Source organism: Adelges cooleyi, unplaced genomic scaffold, assembly GCF_023614345.1.
Source record: "Adelges cooleyi isolate 19-005CV unplaced genomic scaffold, UGA_ACOO_1.1 ACOO_flye_CR_arks_rails_tigmint_CR_PRNA_3, whole genome shotgun sequence".
NCBI lineage: Eukaryota > Metazoa > Arthropoda > Insecta > Hemiptera > Adelgidae > Adelges > Adelges cooleyi.
Window position 1 is genome coordinate 656,984 of NW_026095970.1, and position 13,841 is coordinate 670,824.

Genomic DNA, 13,841 nt, shown 5'->3' on the forward strand with positions numbered 1-13,841 from the left:
CCCAAACGAATATCACAGTCCCCCTCCCGTAAAATAGATAGTATTTTTTTTCTTTCTTTCACTTTTACAAGTTTTAGGGATTTTAGTCTGAAAATTTGACAAAAGGTAGATCTAGAATTAAACTATGACTTCTCAATAAATGTTATTATTGATGTTTATTTTTTTATTTCAAAAACTATAACAAGAAACCATATTTTATACTTGCTATACCATACTTATTACAACTACTCACTTACGTATAATACTCTCTTACTGTGCTTGATTGGTTTTAATGAGAAGTGTTAATTCGAAAGTAATTTTATCACTGCTTGTCGTAATCATTTATATAGATCTGCGCGTTCCTCTCACCTCAATATGCCATGACCTTAATGTATTTGTTCAATTTATTATTAAACAAATCAAAATTGACCAATACAAAATATTATTCTATCATAAATAACTAGAAATTTATGGGATTTTTTTTAAACGTATATTTGAATTATAATAGTCAGTTAATAATTATAAAATAGAATTTTATAACTGTACAGATTTTGTAATTTTATAAAATGTATTTGACAATAGCCATTATAATAAATTGCGAATAAATGTTGCGGCTGTGGATCAGGTGTTTCGAGTTCTATGTTAGCTGGATCTTCAATTATTCTAGACTGATAATTCCTTTTACAGTATGAATTTGATTAAAATTTTTTTGGAATTCGTTACGGTACGTACGTAACACGGTCTATGGTACATACCGCATCGTCCTCGAAGCCAACAGAGGCCCAGAGTTCAATTAAGCTCGAGTTGACGTTAAAATCTATCCGATTTTTAATTCGTCGCATTACTACATTGGGCTGAAATATTCCACGCATTCTCCGGATATCCTGCCCGATTCCGGCAATTACAATGTCTTTATTAGGTCTGCAAAAATCATTATAGAACTTACCCAAGCTTCGTAAGGCGGTGTTCATATTATTTTCGGTAGCATTGATTATTGAGTCGTGGTACATTTTGTCGCGTGATGCATTATTGAAAAACAAGGTGCTGTAGAACCTCCTGAACTCTTCCATCGTTTCGGACACCGCATTGTCGTACGTTGTTATTGGGAACTCATTGTTAGTTAACGAGAGGTTGGCCAGAACGAGCACCGCCATTTCGTCGATTTTTTGGATCATTTTCCTAAACTTGGTTATACACACCGCGGTTGTGGTGGGATTTTCAATTGTTTTACACACGAGTACTGCGGCCAAAGTGTAATGGTAACAAATGTTTAGAGTGCTGGCATACTGACAGCTGAAAAACTGATGTGCTTGACGGATTTGCTTACGTAAGTGAGTAGTTGTAATGAGTATGGTATAGTAAGTATAAAGTATGGTTTTGGTAAGTTTAGAAATAAAATAATAAACATGAATAATAACAATTATTGAGAAAATTGTACACGTCATAGTTCAATTCTAGATCTAACTTTTGTCCAAAAAGTTATGAAGCGCTGTAAATCTAAGTTGAAAAATATGTGGTGAACAACGACGATCATATAGACATCGGTTAAAATTGTTTTTGATACGCTTCAATCGGGTTGGCTGTATATGAATATTTATTCTGATATTGCTTCGAGCTTGAAATAAAAAAACACGAGAAAAATTGGTGTCTAAAATGTACATTTTTTATTCTATTATAAAACGTGTAAAAAAAAAAAACCATTGAAACGGCATTATTGTTTTCTTTGACGCGTGAAAGATATTTTATATTTACATGGCGTAACCCCAATGTTTGTTATGTCCGTATATTTTAGTTATAAATTGGTCACTGACTGAGTATGTAAATATTCCTCTCTTAATGTTTTTTTTTCTTCTAATAAATCCTATTTGTCGAATAGATATGGTTTCTGGTATTGTGATTGTCATACCTAATTCTCTAAATTATGAACACTAGATATAATATATTGTTTGGTATGGACAAAAACCATCAGTGAAGGTGGAATGGCCATAAATAGTTATCACCTAAAATTCTGGTGTCTGGCTGAGATTTAATTGAGTAGCTTAAAATTAAAACAACAAGCATAATTGCAAAGTATTAAAAATAATCATTTGGGAGCAGGTTTAATCTTTAAATTGAATTTCCTCAAAAACATGATTCGTACTAATTGTATGCAATAATTATTGGCTAATTTTAAGTACATTATTGCCTTCACATTGCTCTTACCAATACCTACTTCATATTTCTACTAAATAAAATATACTATCGACGACAATGTCACATTAACAACTTTATGCCTTTTTTATGAAAATCATTTTATCAACTAGCAATTGTTTTCGTCTTAACTTCTTCCGTTTATCTTTCCTTTAATCCTAATTATTTTTATTACAATTTTCGCCGATTAAATACTTTTTTAAAACACTATCGACATTTTAAAATTAACAGTATTTGCTTCGTTTGATTGTCAAACCGCAAAAAACTCCATCACACATCCTGATTCAACACACAGTGATAGTTTTTATAAATTGTTTTTCCAATATGTACTGTTTTTTTTTTAATTAGTATAACTCAGTACATTTTTAGGACACGCGGTTCTAACTACTGGCGTTTAGAATACCATGAAAAGACTTTCGAGATCGATTATAGCTATAGTAAAGTTTTTACTTATAAAACAAAAAATAGTTGTGTTTACTTAGTATACCATAAGTTTTTTCTAGAATGGGGCACATAAAATTCACTTAAAAATCTGTAGTATAGTTTTGTTTTATTAGGGAAAAACCAAGTTAAAGGGGGGAATTACGACGTTACGGTATGTAGGTATGTAGGTCGCAATGAGTAAGGGTGAATCAAAAGTCAACAGCTGGTATCTGAAATATATTTGCATTATGGTGTAGGTTTTTTCTTTGTCTGTATAGACTGCTACTTTTTTAGGGGTTTTCAAAATTGATAGGTCTATTTTATAACTTCGATATGGAGCAGCGAAGCTATTGGATTTTGCAATGATGTGAGCTTTTTTTTGTATCTGTAAACATTGTAACTTTTTCAATACTGGACCAATTCTTTTGAGTTGCAACTCTATAATTCACAAAATGTATCTACTTGGTATTGAGTCAGATAGACTTTAAATTAGAGTTTCAACATTTACTGGCTCTAATGTTTATTTTTATTTAACAAATAAAAGATCAGAGTATGGCATAATATTCTTGAAAACTAATTGGGTTTTTTTTTTTTTGTTACATCGAGATGCAAAAGTCAAATTACGGTAGCATATCACATGTGTTTTGTGTATATTTAAACAAGCCAAGGTTAGACGACGAAATGTGTTAACACCAACAGTGAAAATAAAATATAGTAGATAGTAAACCTATGTAAAAAAATATTTTACAGAAAAATACTTCAAATATTATGTTATTTGCAAAACATCCATGATGTTCACCATATTTCATCTTACTTCCATTTAAAGTATTAACCGCACGTTTTCTTGGGAAATAATGCACATTAACCATTATAACAATTTATTAAAACTAATTTTCTTCATAGCAACAGTATAAGTGATTTATTAATTAAATAAGCCGCTGTCAGATTATACTGATTTAATAGTGTACCTATGTATACAGGGTGACTGATTAATTATGACCCAATCAATATTATAAAAAATGAAACACTTTTTAATTAAATTAAATATGACTGTGGAACGCTTCCAGTATGGATTCTTTATTTTATACAATATGTTATTGATATAAAATTGACCTCTATCTTCTGTCTAATTTTCAGCTTTTAAATATTGAAGGAATTCACTTTTTTGGCTTTTAATACCTTTCTCAGGTCCTCGTGAAGCTTATGTGTATTATTTGCTATTATTAAGCTAAGCCAAGTCCGCTAAGGTTAATTTATATTTTTCATCGTCAGAAAACGAGTTATTTACCATTTTTATAAAGTTTTAATGATTTGAATATAATATTTATAAATTACACAAGTAATAAAGCAACCGATTAAAACAAAAATAACCCACACACCCATTAAAATGTTAAGAATAAATACATAAAAACTAAAAAATAAGATATCAACATAGTAAAGTGATTTTTCTTTTTTTTAAGAGACAAATTAAATACTTTAGTTTTTCTTTTTGAATTCACTGAACAACGGTAGATGTTGTAGTAAATTTGTAGCCCTGAAATATTGATATAATAATTAATTTGCAATGCGATAATAATACATTATATGAAATTATATATACAACCCTGTGGGAAACATTGACAAACCAATAAATAATCAAAAGCCGTTTACTACCAGAAAGGGTGAAAACAGTATCTATATTTCTGTTTCTGGGGGTAGAAATAAAAAGTGATTTTTTTATTTACGGTTATATTAATTCCTTAAGACCCGTGACCTCCCATATCTTAACAATATGCTCCGTCTCCATTATGTCCGATCCCGCTGTACTGGCTTTTTATTTTTATATTTACTATTTGTTGAACTAATAATTAACTCAAACAAGCCTAAAATATGTGGAAATCTTTATTTCTATTTATCGTATTAAAAAAAACAAATACAGCTAAAATATGTTATAAAGAAACTCAAAATGTATTATTAAAAGGGTGAAAAATATTACTTGCTCAGAGGCGGCGAATTTATAAATCCACTCTATTCATAGTAGCTTCAAACTCGTCGAATGTCATATCTTCACCAACTAGAAATCATAACAAAATTATTTATATTAAAATTTACCAAACTATATTATTGTTGACGGGTTGCAATTGCTATTATTATTATTTCATTTTTATGTACAATAATTGGCCTTAACGGGTATAATTAAAAGTCATCAAGAAACATAATTTTGTTTGTTAACTTCTTTAGTTTTTAGGTAATCTAAAATCGTGTCTAAAAAAAATGTCACGTGGAATTACATAAAATTAATAATCCAATATTAATTACAATGAGTCAAATTGTTATAAAATTGTTTTATAACATATCTGGTAGAACAGGAAGATACGATTGGGTTTACATTGTTATATCTAACTTGTTTCTCCCAACTATTTTTACAGACGACTTCTGAATAATATTATAAGTCTCCCTCAGATAACACACTACCTAGTACCTATCGATAATAATTTTTGTACAACGTCAAAGTAATTATTAGTTATTAACATTTCACATATATATTTTACAATATCTATTACTCAATCATTATTTAACGTACTCGGCGGCAATTCTTCTGTTATCGTCTCCATGCTTTCAGGTGTTAGTTGATAATTTTTATATTTTTCGTCTTGACATAAGTAAAATCTAACTTCAAACCTGTTAACTTTTCCCGTAAAATGGTCAGGAGAATCAAGATAATATAGCAGATGGAACTGTCTTAAACTAAGCGCTTTGGCGCCATAATAAATGTCATGCAATTGCTAAAATTCATTAAATTTTTGTTGTTAATATACATTTTGAACACTATTATTACAGAAATAATAATTTTTTCTAGTATATAATTCACTAGGTTTATAGAGTATTTAGTTATTGTTATTATTATTATTTTAATTAATCATACATTAAGGTATGAGATTATTTAATTACCTGATTAGTAAATCTTGCTGCGTTTGTTACTTGAAAAAAACAAAACAAGAATAATAAGATATTGACAATTTGTATTTTTTTTTAATCATATTAAAAAAAAAACAACTAAAACTAAAATATGTTACAAAGAAACGCAAAATTTATTGGTAAAAGGGTGAAAATATTACTGAATACTACTACTCACATACTCTATTCATAACATCTTTAAATTCCTCGAATAAGATATCTTCATCAACTAAAAATCATAACAAAATTATTCATATAGAAATTTACCAAACTATATTATTATGTTGTAACGAGTTGACTGGTTGCAATAAGGAAACAATAATTTTTTTGTTCAATCTTTCAATTTTCAAATAATCTAAAACGGTGTCGAAAAAAAATCTTGTAGAATGTCATAAAATTAATATTCTAATATCAATTACAATGAGTCAAATTGTTATAAAATTGTTTTATAATATATTTGGTAGAACAGAAAGATACGATTGGGTTTACATTGTTATATCTAACTTGTTTCACCCAACTATTTTTACAGACGAATTCTGTTTAATATTAAAGCATCCCTCAGATAACACACTACCTATCGATAATTATTTAGGTACAACATCAAAGTAATAATTATTAGTTATTAACATTTTACATACATATTTTACAATATCTATTACTGAATCATTATTTAACGTACTCCCCGGCAATTCTTCTGTTATCGTCAGCATGCTTTTAACTGTTAGTTGATATTTTTCATATTTTTCGTCTTCATATAAGTAGGTTCTTACTTCAAACTTGTTAACTCTTCCCTTTTTAAAATGTTCAAGAACATCGAATTCTAGTGCTTGGAACCGTCTTAAACTAAGCTCATTGGTGCCATCATAAATTTCTCGCAGTTGCTAAAATCATTACATTTTTGTTGTTTATATACAATTTGAACACTATTATTACAGAAATACTACTTTTTTCTACTATATTATTCACTAGGTTTTTAGAGGATTTAGTGATTATTATAATTATTTAAATTAATCATACATTTTTAGGCGTGAGATTATTTAATTACCTCATCAGTAAATCTTGCTGCGTTTGCTACTTGTAAAAAACAAAACAAGAATAAAAAGATATTACTATATTTGAAATACATGATGATTTTTTTTTTTAAAGAGAGACTTGTTGTTTAGTAGGAATTTAGAACTTTAATGGTTCTTATTATTTTGTAAAGGCTCACGTTATAGCGATTTTAGTGTAAAACTTTCTATCATATATATATATATATGCTATTTGTTCAATATACATTAATGTGTACTTATAATAGTCATGACTGTCAATCGTAAAAAATAATTATTTTACCGGTTTGACAAATACAAAAAAATTACCTACTACTTCTTTACACGACCGTCGTATGTATATACTATGTACTGTATGTAATGTACTTTGATGTTATCGCTTTTGAAAACCAAACATTTTATAGAATAAATTGATTTCCATAATACTATTGCTTTGTACAGTTTATTGTTTTTATTAGGTTTCTTCGAAATAAATACACCGGTAAACTTACCAGTTATGCTAAAAATGCTTGATTTCATTCACTCTGTAGTTTTATAACCCGAATAAAGCGAGGCTTAAACGTAATACTAACAATTGGATGCGATAATAATTCAGTATATAAAATTATATCTACAACGTTGTAATATCCTTCGTTCGGGGAAGTGACTGGTCTAGATTAATAATTGTTACAACTAAAAATAACGAATTTACTCTATATAAAAAAAAACGCCTTAGAAGACAGTAATGTGCAAAAAATTGTATTTACTTTTGATGATCTACTCTAACTAAACAACCTAAAAATTTACCCCTGTCAAAGGGTAATTTGTGTCCTTTTCTCTTTGGATTTTATAACCCCACCTGAAGATCTATCTTCAGTCATATTTCAGTCAGACCTCAGTCACAAAACTATAAAAGTTGAATAAAAAAAAAAAACATGATAACTCTTTTTGGGCGATGTCAAAGCACTTATATTTCTGGAGGTAAAAATAAAGTGATTTTATTGTTATAGGGGTTATAAAAAAAATCCAATTTTCTTAACATTCTTCACTGTTGGTGGGTTAAAAAAATTCGGTTATTGATACAATTATTATTTGTTAAAAACTCCATTATTTCTGTGTAGTTTCATTATAAGTCTACTATAAATTGAATTTGTATTTTTCTCATGGCCAGGAGAGGAGGGATAGGGGAGGGGGAATCCCACCCATCCTCCCGCCCTCTGGATATCTATATCTCTCTATTTTAATCTCTTGAAGATGCGGTGAGTCATATCAATATGAACAATACTAACCCCGTTAGGAAATTACCCATGAAATACATCTGTATATTGATATTAACAATCGCCCGAACATCTGAAAACTATAGTAGGTATTGAAATATGGCTTATGTTTGTTTTTCGCAGTTGTTGTTTTTACTAAAAAAACATGTTAGAAATACTGCAAGTACTCAACGCGAAAAACATAACGCAAAATTGTTAGAAACAGTTTTACTTCCAAGCACACCACGTACATAATAATTTATTCCACGTACATATTTTTAATTGCAGTATGTTTTTAAGTAGTTTTACAGTACTTTTGTGTTTTGCATGTTTTATTGGGGAAAATGATGCGTCAATCGAGACCAATTCAACGGAGGTACGTAAATAATATATATTATCTAAAGCTTTTAAATATGAAACAACTTGTAGTAAACGGGGTCAAAAAAATATTTTTTCTTACAACAAAACATTGATAGTAGAAGATAATAGTATACGGGTACAATGTAATTGAATTTTTACTAATAATACCAAACAATTAGCAGCACAGAAATAAACCATCGTGGAAATATTTATTTTTTCCTTCTTTTTTTTTTAAGAGTTTTTTACTAGTTATAAATGGTATATTTAGACAAAATGATAGTCTCGCAATGATATCGACGAAATGTATACAAAATGTCTTTGCACTGTTTGTTCTACACAAATTGGTCGTGTTGTTTACCACAAAATGTATTCTCATGTAATACACTTAGGTTGTGATTCCGAGCGAGGATGTGAACGATGGATGGCATGAGAAATTTCATATGTACGACCAAAACAATGATGGTTTGATCTCCGCAATGGAACTACAGCAAATGTTATTCAAAGAGTCAATAGGACTCGTTACTATTCGCCAAGCAAAAAGATATATATCTTTATTGAATAGAGACGGTAATATATTTCAGAAAAAAAAAAATATATATATATATATTATAAACATATACACAGGATGACCAACTTATCGTGAACCACTCAATATCTCACTGGTTTTAATAAGTAATTACATTTTTTCTCTACATAATATTTTTATACAATGTGATCTTAATTGTTCACAATTTTTTTTTGGTTTCACCCTCCTCCCAACTTAGTTTTTTCGATTACAACTTTTGAAACTTAAATGGTAACGCATACATTTCATTATTTTTTTTACTTGATAATAATGTACTAGAATTTTTGTCTGGTCGATTAACAGTTTTGTGTTACTATTTTTGAAGTTATTGAAGTTTCAAGTTCAGTACAGGAGGAAATGTGGAGTGCAGTATTGTTTTTATCTGCGCGAATTTCCCATTCGCACTTCCCCCCACCCATCCTAACATTTAAACTCTATGCGTTACCATTTAAGTTTCAAAAGTTGCTATCTAAAAAACTAAGTTGGGAGGAGGGTAAAAACAAAAATAAATTGTGAATAATTGAGTTCACGTTGTATACAAATTGTATGGAAAAAAAAATTGAATTATTAACTAAACCCAGTATGATATTCAGTGGTTCACGATAAGTTGATCACCCTGTATTTTGTATTAATTTCACTCTACAATTGTAATAAATATTTTCAGGTAACGTGCAAATTAAATTAGAAAAAATCAAACCGATAGTGGATATTATGACAGAGGTTAATTCCGTTGTATTATTGTTACGCTATATTATTATTATTTTTTTTTTTCGTAATTGTGATTTCCACATTGTGGTCTATGATATATCTGTGAGATACTTAGGACGTAACAGACATTATAAACTCTAAATGAGTACAGTGGGGTCGAGGCATAGTAGGAACGGTGATTTTTTTATCGTGTGCCACTCACTGGGTTGAATTAAAATTATTTTTTTTCATAGTGTTTTTATGTAAAATTATCTCAATTTCTCACAAATTTTCATGTTTTTATTCTCCTCCAAAATTAGTTTTTTTGATAGCAACTATTGAAACTGAAATAGTAACGTATATACCTTATTTACTTTTTAAATGGAGGATAATGTACTGAAAATTTGTCTGGTCTATAACCAGTTTTGAACAACTATTTTTTAACTTTTAAGAGTTTAAAAGTTAAAACGGGGGGAAAGTGCGCGCAGATAAAAATAATAATACCTCAAGAACATCAAAATTAGTTATCCAAAACTTGTTATGGACCACTCAACATTTGTAGTATATTCTTCTCTATTTAAAAGTTAATGAAATGTACTCACATACAGAGCAATCTAAAATTGTATAAGACGTCGTAGTCCCCTTTTAGAATTACCTTCGGTATATTTTTCAGACCTTAAGGCCTAAAATTTCATTTAAACAATAGAAATAAACAAAATGTTTCTGGCCCTTCAATTTTTATATATTCCATACAAATTTAGAAGTAATTACATTTTTATTAAAACTATAGAGCGCTACTATTTTAATTTGAAACTACGAGTATGTACATATTTTAAAAGATTTTTTAACGCATACTTTGGATCGAATATAAATATGAAATTGATTTTAAAAACTTATACGCGTCTGAAGTTTTTGTGTTTTCAGTTTTGTTGCAACTTATTAATAAGGAAGGAAAGGAAGAATGAATGAAAACTTAAAAGAGATTTTACCCTGATACTGTTTCGCTTTAATTCATAAAAATGATATAATTAAATATAATCATTGTTTTTAAACATTATTCAGATACACACAAAAACTATATATATATATATATTTTTAAACCTTTCCAAATAAGTCGTTATAAAGTTTACATGACATGCATTTCTGATATTATTTTAGAAAAATACATCGAGTGTAGTGGATGATGACTGTCCATTCAACGATGAAGACAATTTTCCGGTAGCAGCTCTTCAGGCAATACTGTTTAAAGAATGTAAACAGAACTTTTTCAACGCGCTAGACGAAACTAAAGAAATAACTAACCTTATCGATCAAGACGGTAGTAGGAAACTTATATGTTGAAATTCATTTTTAAAATATTTACTACAACTGTTTTCAGGAAATGGTCAAATTGATTGTGACGAGTTCCAGGGAGTAGAATTAATGATGGAAGCTTCGTTAAAGGTTAATAGTTTATGTATTAACTTTGTTTTTCGTATAGTATTTTTTCCTAAAATTTATATAAATAATTAGTCAGTAATTAAATGTTGACGTGTGAATTTTTATTTTTAAATACTCTAAAATACTTTATTCAAACACTTTTTCCGATTTAGGTGTAATATAATCAAATTTATAGAAATATACTTGGTGAAAAGATGACATTCCAAGTTTGTCAACTCGCATATGCCTTCAATCATCTTTAAACGTATTCTTTATATGTATACATATGATTTCATCATGAAACCCTTCAATTTCTCATTGGGTTTAACTAATATTAAAAAAAACATTTTATAGTGTTTTTTAATAATGTGATCGCAATTTTCCATACATTTTTATGCATCTCCCAAACTTAATATTCTATACCAGTTTTGGATAACTAGTTTTGATGGTTATTGAAGTTACAAGTTTATCGCAGGAGGAAAGGTGGGGTGTAGTATTATTTTTATATGCGTGCACTTCCCTTCCTTTCTAACTTTTAACCTCTTATAAGTTTAAAAGTAGTTGTTGAAAATTGGTCGTCAACCAGTTAACATTTTTAGTAAAATATTCTTAATTTAAAAAGGTAATAAAGTATGTACGTTACCATTTAAGTTCGTTATTGTAAAAGTGAATACAGTAGTGTTATAGTGTTTTCAAAATGTATAAGATTTTTCTTAATTATTCTTTTAGTTGCACATTTTATGTGAGATGTTTACTGTAATGGACATAAACAAAAAAGGCGTTATTACCGCTGATGTGATTGCTGACTTTTCAGACTTTGTACACTCGAAATTGGCCAAATCCCAAGAAGCCAAAAAAGCCATAGAAAACTTTGATAAAAACGGTAAATACTTAATAGAAGACAACAAAAATGTAGTAAAAATTGTTATTGATTAATACCTGAATGTTTTTCCAGGCGACGGTGTGGTGGATTTTTCCGAGTTTTTAAATAAAATCGTTAGTCTTAGTAAAGTTGAATTTACTTTACTTGACGAATTCGCCAAGAAGTTTGTGCTGGACGACATTTAGATTAATTACTTTAGAATAATGTTTTAATTTATCACTAGTATAATTTTTTATTAAAACATTTCTTTGTTGTATTGCAATCCTTTTTTCAAATTCCATTAATTAAATACAAAATTATTTCGCCTAATTTTTAATCAAAATTGTTGACTATAGTTTTATAACTTATTGTGCTATCTCTACAAAAAATTTTGTCAATATTTAATTTAACCAATATATAATTAATCATTGCGAATATAATAATGATACTATTGATAAGACAGACAACTACGATTAAAGAATAATACAAATGTAAATTCAAAATAGAAAAATCGTTAAACCGAGTGCATAATAACAATAAAAAATAATCGTTTACAAATTAGTACTTCGCAAAACAGAAAATAACGGGAAACGACATTTTTTTAAAAGTTTAATCGACTTAAATTATGCAATTTGATTTAACTAAATGCTCATTCGAAAATTCTAATTATTCGTTAGTTGAATGACATATCATATAAAAGTATTAAAAAGTGAAAAAGATGCGATGAAGCACGCTGTTCATTCGTGTAGCTAAATTGCCTTCACTTGACGCCTTTTTCTAAACAAGTGCGTTTATTGTCGATTGCAAATAATACAACTTTGGAATCGCGCACTTTAAGGTAGATTCAATGTCGAGATTAAAATAGAGACCACGGGTATATCTGAGTACTAAGAACTAAAAAACAAACCTGAATCGGGTATTTGAAACATCACATGTTTGGCAAAACAAAAACAGAAAAACTCATTTGACAAAAAAAAATTATTCATTTTGAATTTAATTGATAACGAAAAACATTCAACAAAAAATTAAACATATACTTAAAATGGTACATTTTTTTACGAAAAATCTTTAATAAACTAGTTTTACTACTATTGTTTCGAAAATAATTGTGGACTTATTGAATATTATGATCAAATAACTATATATTAGTTTTGTACTAGATTACGCAGTAGGCAGCAGCCCACAAAATTAAAAACAACAATTAAAGACCAGTCACCAATTATTTTGAAAAATGACAAATTCCAAAAATGTTACGCCGTGACAACCAAAATATAAAATATAGGCATTTATTAAAAAACAAATCTTGAGCAACCGACGTTTACTTTTGCAAAATTGAATCAATTTTTAAAAAATGTAATCATTTAATATGCTTACACTTGTAGTGTACTTGGTCAAAAATGCTATATAGTCCCTAGGAAACTAAACATTTTAGATTTCAAAATTCAGTTTTTAAAATTTCCTTTATTCATTTATCGCATGGTCGTATGATGTAACTTATAGTATTTGGTAAAATAATTGTATCTTATAAACTTTGCCATGACTCTTAATAACCAAAATTCAAAATCGACTCATTAATACATTGTTTAACAATCAACATATTTTATCGTGCACAATATTAAAATAATGTGATTTAGTTAGTATTGTACAATTTTATTTTATTTTTTGTGCTGTGAAAACTAAATTGTATGCAGTGTGTTACATCATATTATATTATTAAAAAAAGAAAAATAGTTACAATCTTGTGTTTAAATAAGTAACATAAACACAATTTCTTCGCCAACGACCATACCACGTTGAATACACCAGTTCTCGTCCGATCACTGAAGTTAAGCAACGTCGGGCGTAGTTAGTACTTGGATGGGTGACCGCTTGGGAACACTACGTGCCGTTGGCATATTTTTTTTGCTTTTTACAACTGTACACTATTTTTTTGTAGTGTTGTATGAACTTAAATTGTACGTCCACAGGCGGATAGGCTTAATTTATTTTTATCGGGAAAATATATGAAAACAGCCGAACTCGCGGGAGCCAACGCTCTGCAAACCCTCAACGGGCACAAAATGTGTTATTAGGTATACCCGTGAGTGAAAATCCCTCACAGATCTGCATCTAAGTTAAACAAATTGACTAGGTAT

The 13,841-nt window shown here is 28.7% G+C and overlaps 1 protein-coding gene and 1 non-coding gene across 3 annotated transcripts; both read left to right on the top strand.

The window, feature by feature from the left end:
* The first annotated feature begins 7,699 nt into the window (after positions 1 to 7,699).
* LOC126837835 (uncharacterized) lies at positions 7,700 to 12,027 on the top strand. Of its 2 annotated transcripts, none has more exons than XM_050571791.1 (7): positions 7,700 to 8,189; positions 8,563 to 8,740; positions 9,403 to 9,458; positions 10,584 to 10,746; positions 10,804 to 10,868; positions 11,574 to 11,727; positions 11,800 to 12,027. In XM_050571791.1, exons 1-7 carry the CDS (start codon positions 8,103 to 8,105, stop codon positions 11,910 to 11,912), a joined length of 816 nt encoding a protein of 271 aa, XP_050427748.1. In that variant the 5' UTR covers positions 7,700 to 8,102; the 3' UTR covers positions 11,913 to 12,027. The 2 variants fall into 2 exon arrangements, with proteins under 2 accessions (XP_050427748.1, XP_050427749.1); XM_050571792.1 differs by having other exon boundaries at positions 10,584 to 10,743.
* A 1,454-nt stretch (positions 12,028 to 13,481) lies between these two features.
* On the top strand, positions 13,482 to 13,600 carry LOC126837846 (5S ribosomal RNA). Its single transcript, XR_007685647.1, has one exon. It is a non-coding gene; the product is annotated as a 5S ribosomal RNA (ribosomal RNA).
* Positions 13,601 to 13,841: the final 241 nt, after the last annotated feature.

Coding starts and splice junctions, on each gene's coding strand:
- LOC126837835 (XM_050571791.1), top strand. CDS start 8,103: ATGTTTTTAAGTAGTTTTACAGTACTTTTGTGTTTTGCATGTTTTATT. Junction 8,190..8,562: donor TCGAGACCAATTCAACGGAG/GTACGTAAATAA, acceptor TAATACACTTAG/GTTGTGATTCCGAGCGAGGA. Junction 9,459..10,583: donor TAGTGGATATTATGACAGAG/GTTAATTCCGTT, acceptor ATATTATTTTAG/AAAAATACATCGAGTGTAGT.